The 25,829-nt window shown below is 40.0% G+C and overlaps 1 protein-coding gene across 1 annotated transcript in view; it reads right to left on the minus strand.

Annotated features, from left to right (window-relative positions):
- Positions 1 to 4,701: 4,701 nt before the first annotated feature.
- cngb1a (cyclic nucleotide gated channel subunit beta 1a) overlaps positions 4,702 to 25,829 on the minus strand; it is a 34,138-nt gene continuing 13,010 nt past the window's right edge. The window contains exons 16-41 of the mRNA XM_084723851.1: positions 25,005 to 25,075; positions 24,306 to 24,403; positions 23,932 to 24,069; positions 23,560 to 23,601; positions 22,563 to 22,679; positions 21,268 to 21,270; positions 19,530 to 19,692; positions 18,918 to 18,951; positions 18,029 to 18,218; positions 17,575 to 17,730; positions 17,244 to 17,342; positions 17,007 to 17,155; positions 16,076 to 16,330; positions 15,721 to 15,929; positions 15,569 to 15,619; positions 15,124 to 15,210; positions 14,628 to 14,692; positions 13,932 to 14,054; positions 13,608 to 13,749; positions 13,340 to 13,499; positions 11,563 to 11,660; positions 10,775 to 10,858; positions 10,448 to 10,566; positions 9,366 to 9,512; positions 6,975 to 7,158; positions 4,702 to 5,579 (exon numbers count right to left, since the gene is read on the minus strand). Of these exons, the coding sequence (XP_084579977.1) occupies positions 5,328 to 5,579; positions 6,975 to 7,158; positions 9,366 to 9,512; positions 10,448 to 10,566; positions 10,775 to 10,858; positions 11,563 to 11,660; positions 13,340 to 13,499; positions 13,608 to 13,749; positions 13,932 to 14,054; positions 14,628 to 14,692; positions 15,124 to 15,210; positions 15,569 to 15,619; positions 15,721 to 15,929; positions 16,076 to 16,330; positions 17,007 to 17,155; positions 17,244 to 17,342; positions 17,575 to 17,730; positions 18,029 to 18,218; positions 18,918 to 18,951; positions 19,530 to 19,692; positions 21,268 to 21,270; positions 22,563 to 22,679; positions 23,560 to 23,601; positions 23,932 to 24,069; positions 24,306 to 24,403; positions 25,005 to 25,075 (3,236 nt within the window). The 3' untranslated portion in view covers positions 4,702 to 5,327. The remainder of the gene's footprint in view (positions 5,580 to 6,974; positions 7,159 to 9,365; positions 9,513 to 10,447; positions 10,567 to 10,774; positions 10,859 to 11,562; positions 11,661 to 13,339; positions 13,500 to 13,607; positions 13,750 to 13,931; positions 14,055 to 14,627; positions 14,693 to 15,123; positions 15,211 to 15,568; positions 15,620 to 15,720; positions 15,930 to 16,075; positions 16,331 to 17,006; positions 17,156 to 17,243; positions 17,343 to 17,574; positions 17,731 to 18,028; positions 18,219 to 18,917; positions 18,952 to 19,529; positions 19,693 to 21,267; positions 21,271 to 22,562; positions 22,680 to 23,559; positions 23,602 to 23,931; positions 24,070 to 24,305; positions 24,404 to 25,004; positions 25,076 to 25,829) is intronic.

Raw genomic sequence — 25,829 nt, forward strand, 5'->3', positions numbered from 1 at the left:
GAGCCCTGCAGCCTCTTTTGTTAGAAATAAAAAGCGCTGTGACAGTGTGGAAGCTGCTGGACGTCTGTCCGCATGAAAAGAGACAAACACAGAGGACACAGGGGACACAGAGGACAGACAGGGAGGTGAATAATCAGATCTGCTGTGTGACACTTTTAAAAAGGACAAACAGCTGAACACACTGAACCGAACACACCCCATCCACAGCCTCGACACTCTGACCGGGACTGAAAAGTTTCCAAGGAACCAAACTTTTTCCCTCCTCACCTCTGGTCCCGAGCAGCTCCTCTTCCTCCTCCTCCTCTTTTCTCCTCTTCCTCGCTGTAAATTCCCTCCAGTTTAACTCGGATAAACAGTCCAAGAGTTAACTCGTGAATTCAAGTATAAATCTGGTCTGTGTGTGTCGGTAGTTCGTAGTTTTTCCAGCGGTGAGACACCGTGTCTGTCCCCGCCGCTGCTCAGAAGTCAAGACTGCTGCTGCTGGCTGTGTGCTGCCTTCACGGACCGTCCGACATGTGGGCACTCTGCGGAGTTTAGCGCGCATGAGCGAAGAAAAAAAAAGGATTTATAGAGATGAGGGCGGGTCGGATCGGGACCACATGAAACACACAAGTTCCAGGATTCAAATCGAGGGAAAATTGTTTACATATGACTTTTATAATTGCTTTATATCTTGTATGCAGTAGTACAAGAAGTACTCAGATGTTTTACTTTGGTAAAGAAACAAACATTTTAATTACTATTAAGTGCCTCAAAATTGTACCTAAAGTCAAGATGAAATTAAAAATGTCTTTTCTAACCCTTTACATCACATCACGAGTCACACTGTGCACCAATTCAACAATATATGCCAAAAGATACAAAAAATAATGTATTTGTCTCTTCTAGCCCAATAAACCCAATCAGGTTTTCCTGTAACAAGTGCTTTTGTCAGCTAGAACCAACCGGTTTGAACCAGTAATATCATGACATCCTCCTGTCAATCAGTCTTCAACTTTTTACTGGTACAGAGCTAATGGTCATTAGCTAGCTATCTAGCATGGTACGACGATGTGTCTTCACAGATGATGATGATTAGATGATGTTTGTCAATTGAAAAGATCATTTTATAAGTCAAGAAAGTCTCAGTTTGTCATAAAACTGTTTAAGTATCAGACTACAGATCCAGAATCATGACTTTCTCCCTCCACAAGCTAACATTAGCTGCTGAGGCTGCCATGTCTGTGTTTTTGTACCAGTATGTAGTCACGTGACCAACAGGTCTCTTCCCTGCTGATAAAAGCACCAGGAGTCTCTCATCAAACACTTCACGTTAACGTTAGAAGGTGGCGGCCATGTTGGTGTTGGTGATGATGTACATTAAGCAAGATGAGAGATGTCGTTTCACAGAAAACTGAACTGATGAATTATCTTTTAAATTGACAAACATCATATGTGTGATTCTTGACAGACTTCAAACAAGTTTCCAGATGGAAATATATCTTTACTTGTTGCTAAAGTAGCTAACTGCTAACTGCTGTTAGCTAAGTTAGATAAAATTTTGTAGTGGGCAAACTTCCAAGTGATTAAAGTTTTTATCAGACGTAGACGTCTTACAGAGATTTCATTCATAGTGTGAGCAGCCATTTTATTTTTTAGTGTCTCAATGTCTCTTAATGTTAATAAAAAAAAATTCATTTTTAAACTGTAATTCTGATTAATCTTTGATTTAGAAGAACTACAGAGTTGACATGTTATGGTTGAGAGACACAGATGATAGAATGATATTGAATGAATTTGTCTAAAAAAAAAAAAGTTTACCAGTATTTCAGCAGTATTCACACCTTTTTTAAACCAGGAAGTGAGACAGGGGACCTTAGGGTATAGCTGACCTTTTTTATGCCTGATTAAATCATCTGGTCCAACATTTTCAAAGAAAATATATTTTCAAATCATAATAGCACATTTCTACACCTCTGTTATCAGCAGGTATTGATGGTTTGAGATTTTGAAGGATTTTAACACATTTTAAATTGTTTGAAATCATGTTTGAAATTTAAAGGGCCAGTGTGTGTAGGATTCAACGGCAGCTCTGTTTTAGCATTTAGCCACTTGTCAGCAACCACCTTTTGTTAAGACTGGCGTGTTTTATGTCATAGAATAAAAGATGAAAATCTCTTCAGCTTGCGTGAACCACAGACCTTCATTTCAGACGAGGGAACCACAGGTGCTAACATGCTAAGTGCTAAATGATTTACAGATTTTAGGAATGCAGATTTCTTTAGAACTTCATTTGCAAACTGTTTTTTTTTTGTTTTACATCTTCCAGTCAGTTCAACACTTCTGTAGGAACTCATTATTATCCTGCTGCTCTGAGTCTGAGTGTCTCTGTAAGCTCCAGTAGATCTTTATTTCCTCTTTATTTCTTCTTCTGCTGTCAGTAACAAGCGTTGATGATGCAGCGTCCTGTTCAGCTCTGCATTGTTTCTGTTTTCCCGCCTTTTCTTGTTTTGTGTGTTTCCTCTTCAGCTCAGAGCGACACAATGAGAACTTCCTCCACTTCCTCCAGCTTTTCCTGCACTTTTAAACACACGATATCTCCCAACTGTTGACCTGCAGAGAGGTCAGCTGACGGCGCCGCCCAGCTGCAGGCAGAGTGAAATGACTGGACGGGTAAGAGGTCACATGGCTGCAGGTAAGGTCAGTCCAGGTGAACAGGGTTAAAGTATTAACTTAAAGATAGCACAGTGACTTGTACCCACCTGATGATTTATTTCTACTAAATTACTACTTTTTAAAATGTTATTTTATGTTTGAATATGCAAATATGTAAATATGTGCTACTTTGCATACATTTTCCTTTTTTTGAGGGAATTTTGGATATTTCTTTATCACTCCATGAATGAGAAAATAAAGTCAAAGCCAATAACAATCTTTTTTTTTATTTATTTAAATTGTTGCATGAGAAAATATTAAATTATTAACCCCTATTATTTTTTTTCATTTTTTTATTACTTTATTACATGGATTCAGAGTCCATTGTTTATGACAATTGTTTGTTTCAAGTACATTGCAAAGTTTTAGATTTCTTTTGTATAGATTAAATTAATAAATAAAGACCTATATTCTTTTTTGGTTTATTTTTCTTAAAGACGAAAAGCAAATTGTCTTGTTATGTCTTCTGTATCATTTTACTAAAATAAAACTAGACTAAAGAAGACTTCAGAAAAAAAACAAAAATGAAGTGAAACAATAATGTGCACTAAAATAAAATAAAAAGGAAACGAGTTTGTTAATTTGGTCAAATGTGCAACAAGCTTTGAACTGTGATGCCTGATCTGAACTTCTTAAATCTTGACCCTGACATTATAATAAAAACAATAAATAAATAAAACTAACACTGAATCTGATTTTAAAAAAAAGAAAAAAAAACTTAAAGAAACATTAAAACATTTCTAAACAATAAAAACTAAACTGAAATGTGTGAAGTCACTCTGCAAACTAAGTGAAATTACATTTAAAACAAACAAACAAACAAAAACCCTAAAGAAAAATACAAAATTATAATAACTGTGATGTGAAGTGAACGTCTGTGTGACACTGACCCTGAAATAAACCCTGCAGAGCGAAGAATCGATGCTCAAACACTCAGACGGTCCTGAGTGACCTGGAAACCAGCAGAGTCAAATCATTAGAGTTCATTAGAGCTCCGTTTTTCTCGGGCTCAGTTATCGAACGATCCACAGTGGAAACAGGAAACACAGAATCGACCAATCACAGCAGGATGGAGCACAGAGACTCTTTACACACGGTTTCATCAACACAGAGCTGTGGGAACATTGACACATGACTCACGTCACATGACTCACGTCACATGATTGTCTCATTTTACATCAGAGAAAATAAAACATCAACATGAACTTCACCACTTTGACATCACTCTCTCTATTTTTATATTCAGTATAAAGTATTGTATTAGATGTAAATGTTGACTAAAGATTTATTTATTTTCACATTTTCCAAATGACGCAGCTTGGTGACATCATATTATGTTTTATTATATCTTTTATTAACATCTTGTTATGTGATTTTTGTCTCGTTACGTCTTTTTCATCTCGTTTTGTCTTATCTTGCATCTTAAGTTTTTTACTTTTTATGTTTTTCCATTTTTTGAATCATTTTACATCTTTTACATCGTCTTTAGTGTTTAACATCTTGTTATATTTTTTACATCATTTTTGTCTTATGTCTTACAGTGTTACATCCTTTTTTGTCGTGTTATACTTTTCCATCATTTTCCATCTTTTCCATCTTGTTATGTTTTTATTACATTATTGCAGGGATGGATAAACTATTTCCATGTGTTAGTAATTAAATAATCAATATTTACCCTTAAATGCATTAAAACTAAAGTAACGAGCCTGTTTTGAAAATGTGAAGAGTAGAAAGAACAGATATTTGTGTTCAAATGCAGGGAGGTAAAGTAAAAAACCATCAGAACCATCAGAAATATTCAAGTCCAGATACCTGAAAACTCTACTCAACTACAGTATCAAAGTATTTGTACTTAGTTACTTCCCATCTCTGTTACAAGCTCACTGTAGTAGCTTTAAAAGCCTCCTCCAGCGTCACTATGTTTATTGTTGTCACAAACTTTTGTCTCTTCTTCTTCTTCGGGGAACTTTTGACTCTGAGCGGCGCCCTCTAGTGGACGTCAAGACAACGTCAAGGACATATTCTGTATATTTAATTTGTGTGTGTTGCGCTTCTGAAATGAAAAAAGTAACAGCTCTGGAAGTCGTAACCGTGCGTCATTATTATTATTATTATCATCATTATTATTATTATTATTATTATTATTATTATTGTTAGGACAGTACATCACTTTATGTTTTAATACAAATTCTGAGGGAACAACACAAACTAAAGCCGACTCATTTCACTAAACTCTGAATGTTTCTCCTCAGTCGCTCTTTTCCTGCGTCTCCTCGCAGCTGCAGGAGGGACGGAGACGTGAGGAGAAGATGAGCGAGGGGAAACGCACAGATAATTAAAAAGCAAATGAGAAGCACCACAGAAGAAGAAAATTACATTTTGAAAAAGAAAAGAAATATATATTTTTTCAAGATGTTTTAGCTTTTTTCCCCCAAACGTCTGCCTGGTGTTTCCAGTCAGTTCAAAATGTGCCTAAAAACAGGATGAAACTGCATCAAATGCACCACAAAGGAAGAAACAAACACCAGGACAGAGCCCAGAATGCACTGGTGTTCATCATTAATGCCCTTATCTCTTTGCTGGAGGCTGCTGCAAGGCATTCTGGGAAGCAGAGTCTGTCCTGTGAAGAAGAATCACTTCTCCTCTGTCTTCTTCTCCTCTTCTCCCTCTGCAGGCGCCACCTCCACCGTCAGCACCTCCTCTCCCGCCTGTCGTGATGTCATCCTGATGATCAGCGAGCTGTCGGCGGTTTCCGACACTGTGTCGTCTGCGTCCGGAACCGCAGTGAGAGGGACTGGTGAGCGGCGGTGTATCGGAGACGGAGGAGGGACAGGAGCCTGGAGGGACAAAACAGACAGAGGAGGACATGATGTAGGAGAGGATGTCTGTCATTCTTCCTCCTTTTCTATCTTTCCTTCCTTCCTTTTCTGTCTTTCCTCCCCCCCTCTCTCCCTCCCTCCCTTTCCTCCTTCCTTGCTTTGGTTATTCCTTATTTGCTTCTGTGCTTTCTTTCTTCCTCCCTTCCTTCCTCCACCTTACTTCCTTTCATCCCTTCCTCCTTCCCTTGGTCCCTCCCTTTCTTCTTTCCCCTCTTCTTTCCTCCCTACCTCCCCTCCTTCTTGCCTTTCTTTCTTGCTTGATTGCTTTCTTTTCTTCTTCCCCCTGTTTCCACCCATCTTGCCTTTCTTCCTTCCTTTCTTTCTTCCTGTCTCCTTCCCTTCCTTCCCTTCTTCCTTCCTAATGCTTTTCTTCCTTCCTTTCTTCCTTCCTTGCTTGCTTTCTTTCCCTTCCCCTTCCTCCTTTCCTTCTTCCTCCTTCCTTTCTCCTTCCCCTCCTCTGTACATCCCTTCCTTCCTTCCTTCTGCTTTTCTCCTGTCCTTCCTTCTTCATTTCAGCATTCCCCCTTCCTCCCTTTCTTCCTTGCTTGGTCGCTTTTTCCTTCTTTCGCTCTTCCTCCCTCCCTCCTTTCATCTCACCCATCCCCTCCTTCCTTCTTTCCTCCTTTCATGCCTTCCTTCCTTCCCATCCTTCAAAATAAAACTTTAGTCACATGAACAAAAAGTGTTTTTTCATAAACATCATCCTTCAAACAAACACAAACAAACTAACAGATGGACGCAGCAGTGGACCAACAGCTCCTGTGCTCTGTGTCTAAAACATGTGACCAGCAGGACACTGATCAGTGTCCTTCACCGGTTCTCCTGCTGCGTCCACAAACTGACCTGCATAGGCAATACATCCCTTTCTTCCTTCTTTCCTCTTTCATCATACCTTCCTTCCTTCCCCTTTACTTTCCTTCCTTGCATCCCTTCCTCCCTCCCTTGCTCTCTCCTTTCTTCCTTCCTTCCTTCCCTCCTCTTTTCTTTTCTGCCTTTCTTCTTTCCTTCCTTGCATTCTTTATTTGATCCTTCCTCTCCCTCCCTCCCTTCCTTGCTGTCTTTCTTCTTCCCCCTTCCTTCCTTTCACCTAATTTCCCTCCCTTCTTTCTTCCTTTCTCCCTCAATTCCCCCTCCCTTCCTCCCCCTCTCTTCCTTCCCTTCCTCCCTCCATCCTTTCCTTCCGTCCTATTTCTTCTCCACACTGACTGTGGATCAGTGCTTCATACAGCCACACTTTAAAAAACATGAACTGTCCCTTTAATCAATGTTTCTGTTTGACAACTGGCTTCAGTCCTGAGAAGCTAACAAACCTCCATGTTTCCTCCATGTTTCCTCCATGTTTCCTCCTCTCTGCAGCTCAGCGCCCCCTGCTGTCTGTCAGTGGAAGTCAGGGATTCTCACCTCTTCCTCAGATGGTTTGTAGGTTTCTCTCAGTTTGCCGAACGCTCCTTCGATTCCTGCCTGCCCTGTCACCTTCAGTGCCGCCTTGAACATTTTGGGTGTGTCCGGTCTGGGCGGGATGACCTCCATCGCCTCTTTAGCTCCGCCCTTCTCATCTGGCTTTTTGTCCTTAGTGAGCATCGTCCTGCAGAAACACAGAAACACAGACACATTTCAACATTTCTGGTGCAGATTCAGAAAATATTCTTCACTTTTCTCCACCAACAGATAAAATCAGTAAAGGACAGAATGTGTGGAGGCTTCGTACCAACATCTACAGCACATCCATCCACCCTGCTGCAGCACCATGATCTGACTGAGGAGGATCACTCCTCTGATCTGACCCGCTTCTCTGACCGACCCACTGACTGTCTGCAGCAGCAGATTAGGGTCCAGTCTAATCCTGTCCAGGACAGACGAGACAGATCAGACAGCGAGGACGACGAGACGGAAGGAGAAACCGACTGGGTGGACTTCTCTTTCATTTTTTCTGATTATTTCTAATTCAGTGCCGCTGCTGGAAGAATTTCAGGCATCGGTTCATCATTGTTTTTGGCCATTTTCTTCAATTTATATTGATATAACTTCCATTATTAAAGGGACAGTTCAATCCAAACTCAAAGGTACACAGTTTTCCTCTCTCCTGTAGAACCGTTTATCCATCGAGGCCTGCGGCTTTAGCAAAAACTATATAAATGAATAAATGAATTTAACATTTTCATTTTCATTAAAAAGTTGAGAAAACTCAAAATTTCAAGGCAACAAACTGCAAGAGATTTTTAATTTTTGAGCTCAACTCAAACTCATTTGAAAAAGTTTTACAAACTACTACAACTTTTGTTGAGATAATTGATTTTTCTTCTGTAGAAAAACTTAAATATTTGAGTTTTACAAGCTCCAAAAAAGGATTTAAAAATTATAGATGAGAAATTCATTCTAGTGAAAATGAATGAATTTTCACCAAAATGAAGACAAATGACATTCACGGCTCACTGTCAAAAAATTTTAAAATACAATTTTTAGTTTGTAAAACTCAAAAATTCAAGTTTATCTAAAGAGGAAAAATAAATTATCTCAACTGAAGATTACAGTTTGGCAAAACTTTTTAAAGTTTATTTCAAAACTTTTGAGTAAAAAATAAGTTTTAATATTTTGTCAAATAGCTGTGCGTTTATATGGAGACAGCAGGACGTCTCAAAAGCAGCTTTATGTGGAAAAAGTAGAGGTGAATCGACCCAGACTGGGTTCAAAGCTGCATCTCAGTCCGACTCACCTGAGGTTCTCTTCTCTCAGAGACGTCTACATTAATGATCACCTCGCCTCACAGAAATTTCAGCCCCAAACTCTCCCTGTATGAGTAAAAATCATGTTGCTTTGGAAAGTCTGTTAACTACTGAACCACTTACTGAAGGTGCTGAGTCTCATTTTTATCACATTCTACAAAATTTCAATGGTCCATCTGACTGAAAAAACAGCCTGGATGAACTCAGCACTCTGTAACTTATAAGATAAATTATGTGCAACTCTCTTTTTTGTGTCACCATTGCTTTTTTAATCTTTTTGCTTATTTTTTTTGTCTTTTTTCTTTCTTTCTTTCTGAATTTATCTTTCTTCTCTGTGCACTTGTTTGTGTATCTGTTCCTCTATATTTTTATACCACTTTTCAAAATCAATAAACAGATATTTATGTATATGTTTTATTTGCTTTATTTGCTTTGATTTTTTTTTTTTATCCAGCTGGAAATTGTTTTATGATTTGCTTGTCATGAAGTTGCTGCCTTATGTCGTAATTTTCAGAGCTGCTTATTTTCTGATTAAATGTTTTTCTTTCCTGTACATTTCGGTTCCTGAAATAAATAATGGGCTAATAAAGCACTAAAGCACATGAATGTTTATTGGTAAATGAAAAATTCTGATCATTTGTGTCTAATAAACACAATTCTTTCTGTTCCTGCTGCGGTCATCCATGCATCAGGTTACACTCAGTGCATGTCTTTAGTGTACGTTCATCTTTCAAGTGAACATCTTCAGGCTAACAAACACTCCACTCCACTGTGGACTGACATTTTTCTGTTTTTGAGTGATTCAAATAAACATTACGATGGTGAAATAATTTTTGCTTCTTTGTTGTCTCAGGCTAAATATTCCTTCCTGCAAATTAAAATGTCTTGATCGTATATTTTTGCATGTAGGTTGATGCATTCATGTTTGCACCTGCATGTGTGCGGCACTGTTCCACGTCCTAAAGTGGGGTTCCCCCGAAACCCACGGTGTAATTTGATCACTGAGCAAAAAGACTCGGACCTGTGACTTGCTAAACAAAGACTCCTCAGGGACTCGATTCTGTCTTACTTTGCCTTCTTGCGGAGGAGTTTCTGGGACTCGGGGTAGTGCACCAAGATCTCTGCCAGGTCCTTCTTGTCCAGGATGAAGAGGTTAGCGAATCCGTGTGCCTTCACGTTGGCTGTACGTCGGTTCCCTCCGCCGCCCGCGAGCAGACTGACCAATCACAGCAAAGAGAGAGCAGAGGAAACAGCATGTCAACCCAAAAGTACACAACTGTATGTAACATTTAGCATGGTAACACTTCGATTTCCAGGCTAGCTAAAAAGTAAAAATATAAACCAAATGTTATATTGCTTGCTAGTTGTCTTAAAAGTAAAAACATTATGTTGTTTGCTAACTAGCTAAAAAGTAAAAATAAATAAATAAATAAAATGTTATACTGCTTGCTAGCTAGCTACAAAGTAAAGCACTTATCAAAACATTATTTGATTTGCTAACTACAAACTTTATTAGCCTGGTTAGCCTCCTCAACATGGCTCAGCAGAGAATCTCTAATTTCACCTTTAAGACAAATTTGTTTTCTGAATTATTGACTGCAGTGAAAGAAAGAAGAGACGCATCATAAATTCTGCTGGATTGAATCTGTCCCCTGAACTTTTTTCAAGGAACTTCATTATTTTGTGTCAGTTTAAAAGGGTTTCAAAAGAATCCTTCCTAATTTTAAGATGGTAAAAGTTAATTTGAAGTTAAACCATGATTTAAACTGGTTTAAAACTCAGCCTTTAAGAAGGTTTTACTCAACAGCAGACAATGAAATGAACACCAACATACTGCTGAAATTTCCAACTAAAAGCTCCTGAACACACCAAAGTTGGAAGAACACAGGAAAACAGACCGTCTGAGGAGTCCCTGAATGCAACAAAGTACAACTTTGAGAAACTTGAGTCTTTGGAATTTATCGCTTGCTGAAGCTCAATAATTCAAAATATTTTTGTAATTGTTTTTCATCCAGTAGTTGTTCAAAGAAACACCAGCAGAGAGATGTCCGTCGCCCTCTGTGAAGTGTTTTGATCTGAGCCGTTGCCCCGCCCACTGTCCCACATATCGCTCTGTAATTGGTTAAGAGGATGACAGGAAGCAGCTCTGACCTGATCTCTCCAAACACCGAGCCGGCTCTGATGGTCACAAACACCGTCTGCAGGTCAGGACCGCCCACCACCTGAACCTCGCCCTGTTTGATGATGTACATCTCCCTGCCGATCTCCCCCTGCAACACACACACACACACACACACACACGCACGCACGCACACACGCACACACACACACACACACACACACACACACAGAGCAGGTCAATATACACACTGGAGTGCTCTCTAACAGGTGTAACACTTAACACAGGTGTGTGCGTGTGTGTGTGTGTGTGTGTGTGTGTGTGTGTGTGTGTGTGTGTGTGTGCGTGTGTGTGTTGACCTTTTTGCAGACGAAGTCTCCGGGCAGGTAGACGACAGATTTGAGTCTCGTCAGCATGTCAAACACCATCTGTCTGTCACAGCCCTGACAGACACACACAGACACACAATATAATAGAACTGCAATGATCAATCAGTTAGTCGTCAGTTACTGATAATCAATTATAACCATTTGACTAGAAAAAAAAAATGTCTGATTCTGATTATTATATTTTACTTCAAAACACAATTTATTTCCACAGTTACAGAAAACATGAACTTCCAAAAACACTTGAATATTAATGAACACAATGAATGTTTTCTATTGTTGTGTTACTTTGTGTTGTTGTTGTTGTGTTGTTGTTGTGTTACTTTGTGTTGTTGTTGTTGTGTTGTTGTGTTGTTACTTTGTGTTGTTGTTGTTGTGTTGTTGTTGTGTTACTTTGTGTTGTTGTTGTTGTGTTGTTGTTCTTGCCGTTGTTGTTGTGTTGTTGTTGTTGTTGTTGTTGTTGTGTTACTTTGTGTTGTTGTTGTTATGTTGTTGTTGTTGTTGTTGTTGTTGTGTTACTTTGTGTTGTTTTTGTGTTGCTGTTGTTGTTGTTACTTTGTGTTGTTGTTGTTGTTGTTGTGTTGTTGTTGTTGTGTTGTTGTGTTGTTGCTGTTGTTGTTGTGTTGTTGTTGTGTTACTTTGTGTTGTTGTTGTGTTGTTGTTGTTGTGTTGTTGTTGTTGTTGTTGTTGTTGTCGTTGTTGTTGTTGTTGTGTTGTTGTTGTTGTTGTGTTGTTGTTGTGTTACTTTGTGTCCTCCTGACCTGAAACAGAGCGACTTTACTGACGATGGCGTAGTTGACGTCCACGGCGATGTCCAGTCTCATCTTAGCAGGAAGTTGCACCAGCAGCTCCTGCTCGTCTGCACAGAAAACAAAGAAAAGTAACTGATTACATTTACTCGAGTACTGTACTCAGCTACAGCTATGAGCTGCTGTACTGTGGGCTTCTTTAGCCTCAGTAACTCATTACTGCAAATACAAATCTGGTTATCTTGTAGAATATGTTGACTTTTATTTTAATTTTAAACTAGCAAACAAAATTAATAAATAAAATTAACATTATTTGTTAAACGTTTATATAATCTGTTAAAATAAAAAATGCTGTATCTGTATTTATGTTGTGTTATTATTAAGAAATGAAGAGATGATATGAGATATTTTTTCTTCTTGCTTCAGTGGTTTGTTTTATAGTTTATTATGTGTGTTTTTTTATTGGTTTTGAAAAGTACAGACTGAAATGAGCAAAATAAAAACAAACTAAACTAAAATACTGCCTGTACATTAATGCAAACATATGTAAACAAATCATTATTGATAATAAAATAATAAAATAACATTCTGTAAGCATTATTTTTCATAATGAGTACTTGTACTTTTGATATTCTAAGTATATTTTGCTGTTTGTACTTGTTCTATAGTTCTCTGAAAGCAGAACTTTTAGTTTTAATGGTGTATTTTATATTAATGAGGTTTTAATACTTTTATTTACTCAGTCACTGATTCTTAAAACTCTTATGAATAACATTTTAATATTTAACATCCTTTCCGCTCACTTTACAAGCTGCTTTTACTGGGAACCGTGGCGGACTTCACTTCCCATCAGCCTCGTGTGTCCAGATGTGAACAAGAAACAACCTGTCAAACCCTCTGAATGAACCAGTTACAGTTGAGGACCAGGAGGAGGAGCCAGCGAGCTTCTTCCAGGACCTGTGACCATGTTCAGGTGTCAGCTGGAGTATATTTACAAAAACTCTTCCTGCTGCTTAATCTAAAGAAATCTGAGGTCCGCTGATGAACTTTAAACAGACTTTAACAATCCGTAAATTAAAATATTCTTCTTATACTGCATCTAAATGTGAAAAGCAAGAAAAAACTTTACAAAATACTTTAAAATTACAGACTGAAAACAAACCCAAGTGTCCTGCCACCAGAACAAAAGAGTCCAAATGAGACGACGAACGCCGTCCTTAAATCACCACTTTGATCATGATTTCATTTTTTGACATATATACACTGTTATACTGTTGTTTCTATTGTTTAATGTATTTTTATGTTTTGATGATTTCATTTGTTTATTGATTGGTTCGTTTTCATCCTCATCATGTGCGTTTCTTGACCTCTTTTTTTTTTTGTTTTTGTTTTTCCTAAAGGGAGGGGAGACAATAATAAATAAATAAATAAAATGTATGAGAAGAGTACCTGCTTTACTTTTTTGTCCATTTATACTGTATTTTATTTTTTTTAAATCTAATTTTATATTTCATATTGTTTTAAATATTCCTATTTTCTTCGCATTATGTAAAGAACCTTTCATTGTTTCTGTTTTAAAGGTGATATACAAAGTTTCTGTTTCTAAGTTCGAGGATGATCTTTCTGTCTCGTGTGTTTCAGCAGTTTTTGTTTGAGTTGCTGGAATCGTCACACCTTCATCATCCACTGAAGAAAGAATCAAGTCTTATTTATTTCTGCTTTGATGATCTTGATCTTTTTTACTGGGACACAGATCAGTCTTTGATATTTGATTATGTGTGTTTCTTACCCAGCATGCCCTGGCTCTGCCAGGTGTAGTCGTACCAGGTCTTGATGCGGTTCTGGACCTCGTTAGGGATGTTGTAGGAGTTCATGTACTTGACGGTGCTGTCCATACAGGCCCGGTAGTAGTTCTCTCCGGCCGTCGCAGCTCCGACCACGTCTCTCATCTGAGACGCAGATGTTTTTGCATTTTATTCACTTTTTATTGAGTATTTTACTGTTTTTAAAGCTTCTATATAAATAAAGTTCTAGAACAGTTTGATGGTCTGACCGACCTGACCAATCATGATCGAGAAAGCAAAGACACCGACGAAGTAGTTGATGAGCTGGAAGCAGATCTCGAAGACGGTGGTGGGGTCGGGCAGTCCTCCGATGGTGATCAACGTCTTCACCGCAAAATAGTAACAGCGGATGTAACTGGAACAAAAAAACAAAAACAAAATGTGAAATCTGATAAACTGATTTCCCAAAATGTTAAATTCAGGCTTGATTTAAAGGAGAAATATGACGCGTGTTGATGATGTAAATCAGATTTCTTGTGTTTTAACAGTCTGGTTGTTGTGGAGGAGAAGCAGATCAGTGGTTTCTGGGCTTCTTACGCAAATCCTTTTCCGTTGTAGACCCACTTGGTGGATCCCAGTCCCTCGTAATCGGAGCCCCAGTAGAAGAGACAGGCGTTGATGTGCAGAGAGTACAGAAGGTAGGTGGAGGTCCGGATCACCCTGACACACAACAACAACAACAACAACAACAATGTCAGCATTAATATAATACAGGCTGGACCACTAAGTTCAGAGTTTGGATTGAATCACAGGTTTGAGTCCTGCGTCTAGAACCCGGTGAATCTCAGGGTGATTATTCCTAAAAGACAATCTACAACAGATCTTCAGAAGCTGATCAGCTGATCAGATTTCACATTTGATCCATTCATTCACTGATGATCTGTTCATTCTCACATCAGATGTTTAATTATTTTACCCAAACTGCTTTTGATGAATCGACCAGAAAGGCCTCTAATGTTCTCTGGGGGAATTTTAGTTTTTTTTTTTAGATGCATCAGAAAATGAATGTTAAGGCGACTTTACTGCTGAATCAAAAACACAAAGGAGACTGAATATAAACTTCTGTTCATAACCAAGTTTAAGAAAAGTGGATGATGATGTTTTAAACAGTACACTGACAGTTTTTAGGATGTATTTGAGCATAACATAATCAGACCAAGCACACTTCACTTCCTCCCTCATTCTTTAAGTGAGTTAAACTACAACAGATTATTAAGATGAAGCTTCTCTCACCTGTAGATGTAGGCTTTCTTCATCACAGCCTCCATCCTGTCGTTGAACTCAAAGAAAACCATGTACTGAGGGGGAAAAGAGTGAGAGAGTCAGTCCTTTACCTGCAACTTCTCAGTACAACACCTGCATTAAAACTGAAACACCTCTGAAGGGAGACAAATACAAGAACCTAATGGAACAGGCTGGGTTACCAGGAACTACCTCAAACTATCCAAAGAGAGACAGGAACAGGAAATAAATGGCAAAATAAATTATTTTAACAGCAGTAAAACAGGAATGATTTTGTCTCACACTCGTTGGTTTCCACTCTATGAACCGAGTGTTCATGACAGAAGTCAAACGGCATCAAAAAATCTCTCGCCGTTAACTACCTGACGGATTTCTTCTTCAATATGTGGGATTTAAGGAGGGGGAGGGGCATCACCTCTCTGTTATTGGTGACAAAGGTTTAATAAAATCAAAGTGTCAAAAAAAGGAAAGAGAGAAACATCCTGACCTTCAGCAGACGAGGGAACCTCAGCAGAGAGTTGACTCCAGTGAAGTAATAAAGTACCTCCATAGGAAACAGACTGATGACGTCCATCTGAAAACACACAGCACACACTGACAGGTATAGAGAATAGACCCTTACATATTTTATTAATGATATATCGTTTAACATTAATATATTGTGTGTTTAACACACTAAATTTATGCATATTTTGTTTCACTTATCAGGAACGATATAATATGGTGCATTAAATGCGAGTAATGTGAGTGATGATTACGATTGGTTGAGTGATATGATGTAAGAAGTGATGTGGCACTTTTGTTGACAGTTTTCAGTTGTCCTACGGTTGATTCGGACATTGAAGTGGATCGAGTTACACAGCTGTCTCTGTGCTCCTGTTTCACCTGTTCAGACAAAGAGAAACCTGCAGGTTTTGGTTTTGGTTTCTCACCTTGAACCTCTCAGTAGTCATGTAGTTTTCTCTCATCTCCTTTTTGTCACACTGAAATAAAAAAAAAAGTTTCAAGTTAGAGAAGTCGTTTGTTTGCAAATCAAATCAAAGAGACAGATTTGTTAAAAATAGTTTCTGTTGACTCCACGGACCACGATGTCTCCTCCGCGGACAAACTGCAGTCTGGGCTGGAAGACGAGGATGTCGGCGATGTAGATGAGGTCACAGGTGTAGTCGGCCAGCAGCCACAGGTGGATGTTCTCGGGGGTTTGGTAGGGGAACGCCCAGCGGACAGGGATCAGCCACACGTTCCAGTTCCACGCCGCCACGACGAAGAACAGCCAGATCACGTAGATCAGATCTGTGGTGGCAGGAAGACCATAACAGACCAGTTCAACACTCGCTGCAGGAAAGTAACTGAGTACATTTACTCAAGTACAGGACTTCAGAAACAAAGGGCAATAATAATATGTCTTATTATTAGTGGTGTAGACGGATGAAGCTGACCTGTGAAGGGGTCGATGCTGGAGGGGAAGCGGTACTCCACGATGACTCGGAGCCAGTCGGGCAGCGGGGGAAGTTTGGGCAGTTTGGGCAGTCTGGGGATTTTGACCGGCTGTCCCAGGAGTTTGACGGGGAGCTCGTACTCCTTCTCCTCTTCCTTCTCTTCCTCTGCTGCTGCAGGAGCATCGTCCTTCTTCTCCTCTGCTGGTGGAGGAGGAGGAGGAGGAGGAGGAGGAGGAGCGGCAGCTTTGCTCGGAGCTGCAGAGATCAGACAGAATCTCTAGGATCATGTTTTTTTTTTATAGAACAATATTTAGATGAGTCTTTACGAGGGCTGCAAATGGTAAGTTCCTTTCATTAATCATTGGTAAAATTAACGATGAATTAATCGATTAATCAAACTTAGAAGATCTTAAAAGTTTTGCATTTACCAAACAACCTCTCAGTCAAAGCTTTACTTTCACAGCAACATGTTTTACAGAAGAACCAAGAACCCAACATAAAGTGTTTTAACTAGAACACACCCAGGGGGTTCTACCAAGAACCTTTTTATATTCCAAGGGTTTTATCTAGAGATAGCACAGGGGGTTCTTCTGAGAACTGTTTTATGTTATGGTACAAAGAACCCTTGAGGAACCCTTCATGGAAGAGTTCGTCAGGCATTTCAACAAAAGAACAAGAACTCTTTCTTCTAAAAAAAAAAGGTTCTTTGGATGAAAAGGATTCTGAATGGAAACCTGAGTCTTAAAAAGAACAGTCAACAAACTCTTTCTTCCAAAAAAGGTTCTGAAGAAGAAAATTTTCACTGTGCCTTTAAATTAATTTGTGTCATGAAATATGAAATGACAAAAAGATGACAAGATGAAGACAAAAACAACAGAAGAAGAGGACAGAAATATGAGGAACCGAAGGTGTGGAACATGTCAGAACCTACAGGCTGAGGGACTTTCCTCCTCAGACTCGTCCGGGTCGGTCAGACGGTCTCTCTGACGCTCCGTCCGTCCTTTAAAGAGTCCGACGAGCTGGTACAGACGGTCCTGGATCACCACGCTGCCCACGCTGGCTGCAGACAGAGGACGAGTCCTGCAGGACGACAGGACAAAAGACATGGAGGCCAGAAGGGACGGATGCAGGGGGAGGACACAGTGTGTGTTTGTGTGATGCGTCTCACATGTCATCTGCCGTCAGCAGGTCTCCCTGATTGGTCCAGGTCTTCAGATTCCTCGACAACTCCTCGTCGTCCTCGTCTGCAGACAGATCACCCGAAGGACTAGAGGGGATGAAAAAATAATGAAAATCAATTAATTAATCCCGTCACAATCTTTTCAATTGAAAAACAGGCCCAAACGTGAAAACAGTCGTGCGCTCCACCTGTTTTCAGGTGTTTGGACCTATTTTTCAACTAGTGGTCAATCTGGAGATCATTTTCCGATTAGTGGTTTGGTCCGTAAAATGTCAGAAAATATTGATCAGTGTTTCTTGTTTTGTCTTGTTTGTGTTACCTGGGGACAGTCAGACCCTTGGACGGTTCTGGAGTTGTGAGAATTTGTGGGATGTTCAGAGCTTCGCCTAAACCAGAGACCCCTGTGAACAGAGTATGAAGAAAAAACACCCTGTTGGACCTCTTCAAACATCTTCTTACAGGCGACACTGACGTCCTGTAGAATTTACAGCACAGACATCCACTCCTGTAAGATCACCTGGCGTGCGATTGGCTGGCAGCTCGTGATGAAGCAGCGCAGAGCAGAGCAGCAGAGCATGATGGGAACGATGAGGAGGAGGGTGTGGGATGAGGAGAGGTTCGTTAGGCACTTTAAAGGTTTCAGTCTAGACATATTTTAGGCATCTATGAGGTGTCTCTAAGGGTCTGCTGCAGGAGGGTGGGGTTAAGGCTGCTGAGGATGCTGGGAATTGGAGTGAAGGCCTCTGAAGTGGCTGACGACACTCATGCAGCACTGTCGCGCCTGCGCGGGGAGCTGCAACAGCTCCTGGGTCAGCTGGGAGAGCTCTGGCGGCAGGGTCGGCATGGACAGTTTAGGAGGGCGGAGACAGCGGTCAGGCACCAGCGTCCTGCAGGTCTCCAGGCAGTCGGCAGCAAGCGGGAATCGAAGCAGGAAGCTCTTTATCGAAGAGCAAATGTCAGGAACTGGACGGACAAACAGTCAGAGTCAAAGATGAGAACTGAGAGATTATCCCTCACCTCTCCAGGAAACAAAGAAAATATGTAACAATAAAAGACGTAACAAAACCAAAATGACATAAAAGACGCAACAAAACAATGTTAAAGACGTAACAAGAGCAAAACTACGTAAAAGATGCAGCAATACAAAAACAATGTAAAACATGTAACAAAACCAAAATGACGTAGAGTCCAAAACAACATAAAAATGCTACAACACAAAAATGGTATAAAAGACATAAGAAGACCAAAACACTGTAAAAAAAACGCAACAGTAGCAAAAAAGACAAAAGTCCAAAATGATGTAGGAAATGCTACAGCACAAAGATGGTATGAAAGATGTGACAAGACCAAACTAATGCAAAATATGCAACAACAAAAAAATTACGTAAAAGACTAAAAAATCTAAATTGACATAAAAGATATAACAAGAGAAAATCAACGTGGTGGAAACCACCTTATACACATCTGTTCTATAATTAGACATATTTAACTACTTCTTTTAAATTTCTGATAAAATGCATTTTATACTATTTATTTATATATTATTTGTTCTGTGTGAACCTCAATTTTACATGTTTTAAGACTCTTTCAAAGAGTCCTGATTATTCTGAAAAAAACAAAAAACTGTGTAATGTCCATATTCCATTCAAAAACAGCTCTTACCTCCACTCTCTGCTGCTGCTGATGCTAAACTGGTCTGAGGAGAAGAAGTAAGAAGAAGAAGAAGAATGTAAGTCTCGGCACACTTTGTTATCTGTTAAATTTAACTACATTTACACATATTTGTCCATATTTAAATATTATTTGCAAACCTGGCCATGATCCAATTATTGTATTTTAATAAGTTTGCTTTTCAAATTTTAAAGAATACTCCAGCTTTTATTTTTGTTGTTGTATCTATTTCTATCAGTGACAAGAACACTGTTAATTAGAAAAGACACACACACACACAGCAGTCATGTGATCTGACAGGTTGGCAACAAACCAGCAGCTCATCTAAACCACTTAATCTGGAGGTAAAACCTAAAGTGAGCGTACTCTCACTGTGCCCTGGTGAGTACAGTCATTTCATTTCTGATAAAAATGATGGAAAAAGCTACAATATATATATATATATAAATAAAAATAAAAAATTAATTATAATAAAGCAGTTTTATTATAACATTCAGCTTTGAAGATTTGACAAGTAGATAATTAGGATAATATGACAGAAAATAAAAACAGCCTGCAGCCAATCAGAATACAAAGAGGCTCTGAGGCCATGATATAAATAACCTGATCTGTGGTGGTGGGCGGGGCTTCTGGAGCTTGTGGCTGCGGTTGCTCGGTGATCGTCTGGGAGACCGGGCTCTCCAGGTCTCTCCTCTCTGATGCTGGCTCTACATCTGTTGACAGAGGAGTGGCCTTGTCTTCAGCTGGACGGACATCCACCAGGCACCTGATGAAGAAGAGCAAAATAAACCTCCTGAAAAAAATACAAAACCAATTCTTCCAACAGCGTCTTTAGTGATCACATAACAGGTTTAACATTTAGAAGAGGTATGAACGCACAAATACAACATCTGTCCACATGAAGGTTCATGTTGCTCTGTAACTGCTGAATGTGGAAATATGCAACTATTTGCTGTCAAGTTCAACATATTGATATTATTACAACATTTCCTTGTCCTTAATCATGCAAATAATATATGCTGCAGGTACTGTAGGAACAACTAAATAAAAAATGTTGGCGAAAAAGGTTTAACAGTGGCCCAGGAACAGGATTTTCTCAAACATATAAATTCAACATTGTGTCTGGTGAGTGAACTGTCTTACTGACTGTTTAAATTCCAGCCTACCTTGTGAGGTTTGCCCTGATTCATGGAAGAGAAGTTGGCAAAAGGCAACACAAGATAAAGTCAAATTAAACCACAAGGAAACTGTGTGACCAGAGGCAAAGCTTTTGCAGAAACAGACATGCAGCAGATGGAAAAGTGTGGCCGCTGTAATACCTGGCTAACCTAAAGCTAAGAGGCTAAACTTATAGCTACATGGACAGTTCATCTGGACAAAACAATTCAAGCACTTTGTCAAAATATTCCTCCAATAGCTTTGATAGTTGTTTGGGAATTTTTCAAACGTAGGTATCATACACTGGGTCAAACTAAGGCCTTGAGGTCACTGGGAGGCCCACAATAAATCTTAACAGTGAGGCACACCATTTCTCCTTGAGACAGTAGATGCAACCGTCTGCTCCTCTTGGGGAAAACAGGAGGCATCCTGATAGTGTTGCCATGGCAGCCAAGGTCAGAGATGTGTTCACCTGTCTCTCTTAACAGAGCAGGGGTAACTGCAGTCAGGGATTGGATATCAGTGACCCTGAGGAATGGGAGAACAGGGTGCTGAGCTGTGGCCTCAGACCTTGAACATTCATACTGCCCTTGTTTTGGATTTGCAGACCAATAGACTAATTCTATATTCTGTAGACGTGTTGGATCTGACCATATTTGGGTATTGATTGTTTATGGCATTATGTGTGAAGGTTTAAACACTGTCCCTGGAGGACAAAAACTCCAGAACTGAGGGGAGCATCAGGACAAAGTGTGTACCGATAATTCTTTCATTGTCCTTGATAAAGTGTCAATACACCTTTTCAGTGTAAAATATCTTGGATTCGTCCAATGTATATATGTATGTACAATAGTTATATGCAGGTAACCAAATGTGAGGCAGCTCTGGTTCATATACGGCTGTCATGTTTCATGGATGTCAGCGCAGTTTAGCAAAACTTTGGTCTACTTTGGGTCTGATTGTGGCAGCTAGTGTCAACACCTGGAATCAGACCATTGTACCTGGGTCAACTCTGGTGCGTATTTCATCACGAGTCTGGCATGAGTACAGCTCTCAGGGATGATCAAGATGTGACTAGACTTAGTTGACTAAAGTCTTAATTTAAATTTCTGTTTAATCAACAGGGACATCAGTCATTAGGAACATCCCTATCTTAGACGTGCGTAAAAGCTTAAATATCCACAACCTTTCAGGGCCAAGGTACGTGGTCACACCACTCATCAATGTCCAACTTGACCCAGGCGACCAAACAAATCTAGCAAGAGGTGGGCTTTACTGCTTTACCACTTCCTTCCTGTTTTGATGCTGTGAATAGTAGGTCGCTGACAGGTGCAGACAAGTGGTTGCTATGTTGCCAAAAGTTTGATGTGGTCCCTGCCATCTCAGTGGGCATTACATTGCAGAATTTACATGCTGCTGTGTATTTGCTTCTGGACGCAGTTTTGCAGATGAGTAATTTTACTACAGGAGATTTGATTGACATCCTCTCTTACCCAGCATACTTTTTAAGGTGCTTTTGGAGCAGCAATGCATCTGTGTCCAACTTGACCCTTAGACTGTTACTGGGCCAAGACATTGTGGCTACTTAGTAGGCTCATGCAAATCACTACAACATTCTCACTTAATGTCAAAACGGAAAACACTGAATTGTGTCTCAGCTGTTTGTAAAGACCAATGAAACAAGTCCTTAAACAGAACTCCGTCTGCACAGCCAGTATCAGGTCTCAGGTAGAAACATCAGCACAAAACCACCGCACACTGAACTGATTTACTATAACTTTATTTGAAACGCATGGGTATGTTGCAGTGTGTGTTGCCAATAAATGAATGAAAATTTGATCACAAAAAAAAAAAACTTTATTTGAAGCTAACAATGTTTTGCCTGTGGCTTCTTCAGGTTTGCTCAGCAGACTTTTTAGCTTATTTTTGGAAGATAAGAAGGACACTCCAGACAGTTCCATACTGGTTGTGGAACAGTGGACCAGCTCTTGCAAAGATATTGGAGGAGTCGTGGGAGTTTACCAAATCAATCTACATTTGATTTGTGGAATGAGAGAAGGCTCATGAACCTAGGATGTCTTTTGGGGGAGGAACTGCTGGACTAAGGAGTGCAGGCATCCTCGAACTACCCATCTAGTATTTTGCCAAGGTGGTGAATCATCCAAATTCTTGTTGACAAAACCTCCACATGCAGCCAAGGAATGGAAAGAGTTGAGTTTTGACAAACAGACACTAGCCTGGAATATCAGGCAGGACTCGCTCTAAAAAGCCATAAGAAATAAAAAGCTTTGTCGATCTGCTGGTACCAAAGTAGAAGCACTTTGCAGTGCAAAATTATGTTCAGGAAGTGCACAACCCATACCAAAATATGACATCTCAGTGTCTCACAGATATAATTCTATAAAAGAGTAATTGGTGATGTCTGTACGGGAGTGTCCCTCCATCTTCAAGCTTTTATCTAATCATGGCTGAGCTTACTCATCAGTTTTTTTCTCTTCTTCAACAGTGGTTTTGTTATTTCCGTCTGTTTCTTTATTTTCCTCTGGACTCCTATTGTCTGTGCTGTCGTCACTGTCCTCCTGCAGGTTCTGCAACCTGAACCATGTGCAGCAAGGGACAAACAAGACGGAGAGTTCAGCCGACTTTGTCAGAGGGCAATGAGCAGCAAAGGGGGGGGTGGGGGGGCGGGGCGTCTCTGAGTCAAGCAGAAAGCAGCAGGGCTCTAGATAAAATGGGTTCAACTCTAACTTTGCCAGCAGAGGGTAGTCAAAGCACAGGAAGTGCATAATAAAGTGCAGGCAATGTAACAGAAAATCACAATTCCCATATTGACATGCATCACTGAGTTAAGAGGGCGGAGCCACTGGTTTAACGACACACCATCAAACCTGTAGGGACATTTACGGTCTTCAGCTGTCAGCTGTTGTTTGTCGGACAAATGAGGTTGTTCACAATATCAGGACAGGAAATTTAAGGCAAAATTGTTGGATCATCACTCCAAGAAAAAAAGAGTCAGCTCATACAGATCTTCTTTTTCCTTCTTCTTTGTAGGTTTTAGCAGCTTCCACGAGTTTTCCTAAACCTTTCTGTGGTTTAGACATCCCAAATTATGCTTGAATTGAATATTCGGCACATAATCCACTCTGTTGTTCACATCCCAGTATCTCTGCACATCTGGGTTACTGACTGAACTGTGACATCTGTGTAAACACTCTGTAGGAAACCTCCTTTTAAGGAATACCCCAACCCAAACTCTCTGTAACACCTCCAGAACAGAGATACAGACGGTTGCCAAATGAAAATGTAAAGCAGCATAAAGTGTGAATGTAAGGCATTGAAAGAAATGAATCTGATCTAGTCACGTCATTTTTAGTTGCTACAGTAGCATCAGCTAGGAGCAGTTAACTCAACAAAGCAAAAAAAAGAGAGTGACAGCAACAGGGTGTCGGTTTGGATCTCATGAAGATGGACTTACTCTGGCTCGTCCTCATTTTCCTCCTCCAGGATGTTGGGCAGTCTGTTGAGAACAAACAGCAGGACACTTACTGGAAGACGTCTCAGCTGAGGCTACAGGATGTAGTAGATGTTTCTGTCTCCATGGATACTTGTAGCCTTGACTACTGTATGTGCACACCTCAAAAATGATGTGCATTAAAACGAATTTCTCCTATTCACCTTCTGTTCAAAGCCAGTATTGTGAGATACAGTCTGTCTTGTTTGTTCTGGAAAAGTTGACAGTTTAAAGGTGCGGAGTTTCATGTGCTGTGTGTTTGCAATAGAATAGAACAGAAAATACTTTACTGTCTAAGATTTACATGTGCAGAAAAAACAGGTTTATGTCACTTACGGCTCATTGGACTCTGGCAGCGTTTCTATGACGATCTTAGCGGACTGTTCCACCTCCAGTTGTCGGACTGCCTCCTCTGCTGCCTTCCTGGCCATCTCCTCTGCCATGCGGGCAGCCTCCAGACGGTCCTGCTGCAGTCTGTGCAACATGGAGGTGAGATGTTCACCAGAGACTGAACAAAAGATAAGAACTAGCATAAAGTCTGGCTAGTTTGGCATAAATTATGAAACTTTATGACGCCGTATTTCAGTTGCTGAGATATCTCACTCTGGGCTGTGAAGTACTGGACAGATATTTTCATCCTTAAAGAACAAACAGGAAAGGGAAGAGAATGACAACAGGTTACTGTAAATGAGATAGAGAGAGTTGCTAACCTTTCCTCCATGTGAGCTAAAACTGCTTCTCCAGCCTCCTTCTTGATGGTCTCCATCAGTGGAGTCAGCTGATCCACCTGCGTCTCTGCATCTTCTGTCTGCAACCAACCACAGAGAGGGAACTTATTCTTCACAGGGAACCGTTAGATACTTTTAATTATCTTGTTTTTGTTAAATGTTTTGTGACTGACGACCCCCCTTGAAAATGAAATGGTACATCTCAAAGAATTTCTGACAAAAACCACGGTACTCTGTGTGCCACAGAACCTACCGTGGTGAAAACCTCTCAAGTCCCACAGTAGGTACAACAGGACACTGTGAGCATATATATACAGCAAGGATGATGGCACCACCACGGTCCTTCTATCCTTGGAAGTACTATAGTGCTTAGTCTTGTACTACTATGGTACCCTTCAAAGTGTCTCAGTACCTACCATGCTACCTACCCAGGTATCTGCTAAAATACCATGGTACCTGCTGTAGTACAGCCTGCTACCCTTTCTTGTGCCATTGTGATTCTCTTGGTCCTAGCATCATGCTACTACCATGTAAACCTTGGACTTTCTAAAGTTCTCACTCTGGTACCTTCTGGTCCTTTTATAAATCAAATAAACTAAAGTAAACGACATATAACGATTGTGTCTGTTTCTTTCAGCTGTCTTTTCCAGGTTGGGACAGGATGTTTCCACTCAGACTCACCTCCTCTTTCGCCTCCTTGTCCTGTTCTATGTCCTCCAGCACCAGGTCTGTCGTCTTCTGCATGATGCTGACTGAACACCACATGGCAGGAAGATCATGGCTGAGAATTATGTGTGTCTTGTATACATATCAACCACAGGAAAATCTTTTTCTGTATTCTGGTTATGGAGTTAGTGTGTGTCAAACACTCTATTAGCAGCTTTTTTATCAAAGTATTCATGGATTAATCTGTTGTGAATCTTGAAAAGGAAATGCAATTTGGCTACATTATACACACAGAACACACATTATATGTACATTTGATGATTATTTGATTGATTGGTTGATTGATTGATGGATTGCTGACTTTCAGGTTTACCAACATCACAATAAAAACAATCAACAAAGCACTCATTCTTTTTCCAATTAATGTCTTTATTTTTACGAACATAACAGCAAAATGCATTAATGTGTTGCGATGCACTTATTTAGCTGCCGTTAAGTTATCGGCGAAAAAGTCTTTTTTAAAAAAGCAAAAGTTGACTGAACTATTGACGGTCCAGAGTCCAGATCTGCAACTAATAGCTTATGTGAGATTTCAGTATGAAGTGGCAACAGCGGCAAAATAATCACTGCTTAAGCTGAGCTGGGACTAGTTTGTTCATGATGTTACAGCAATCAACAAAAATTTAAATCAACACTTTTGTTTTTTCTTCCATTTCTCATGAGTAGAAGTCTTCTGGGCACACAGTACCATGTAGGTAAACCCCGGAGGTTAGGAAACTTTCTGGCGTGTCGTCCAGGCGAGCGATTCTCATCGAACTTTGTGTCTGCTGTTTTATAATA

This window comes from Lutjanus erythropterus, chromosome 1 (assembly GCF_056507025.1).
Source record: "Lutjanus erythropterus isolate fLutEry1 chromosome 1, fLutEry1.hap2, whole genome shotgun sequence".
NCBI classification, from domain to species: domain Eukaryota; kingdom Metazoa; phylum Chordata; class Actinopteri; order Lutjaniformes; family Lutjanidae; genus Lutjanus; species Lutjanus erythropterus.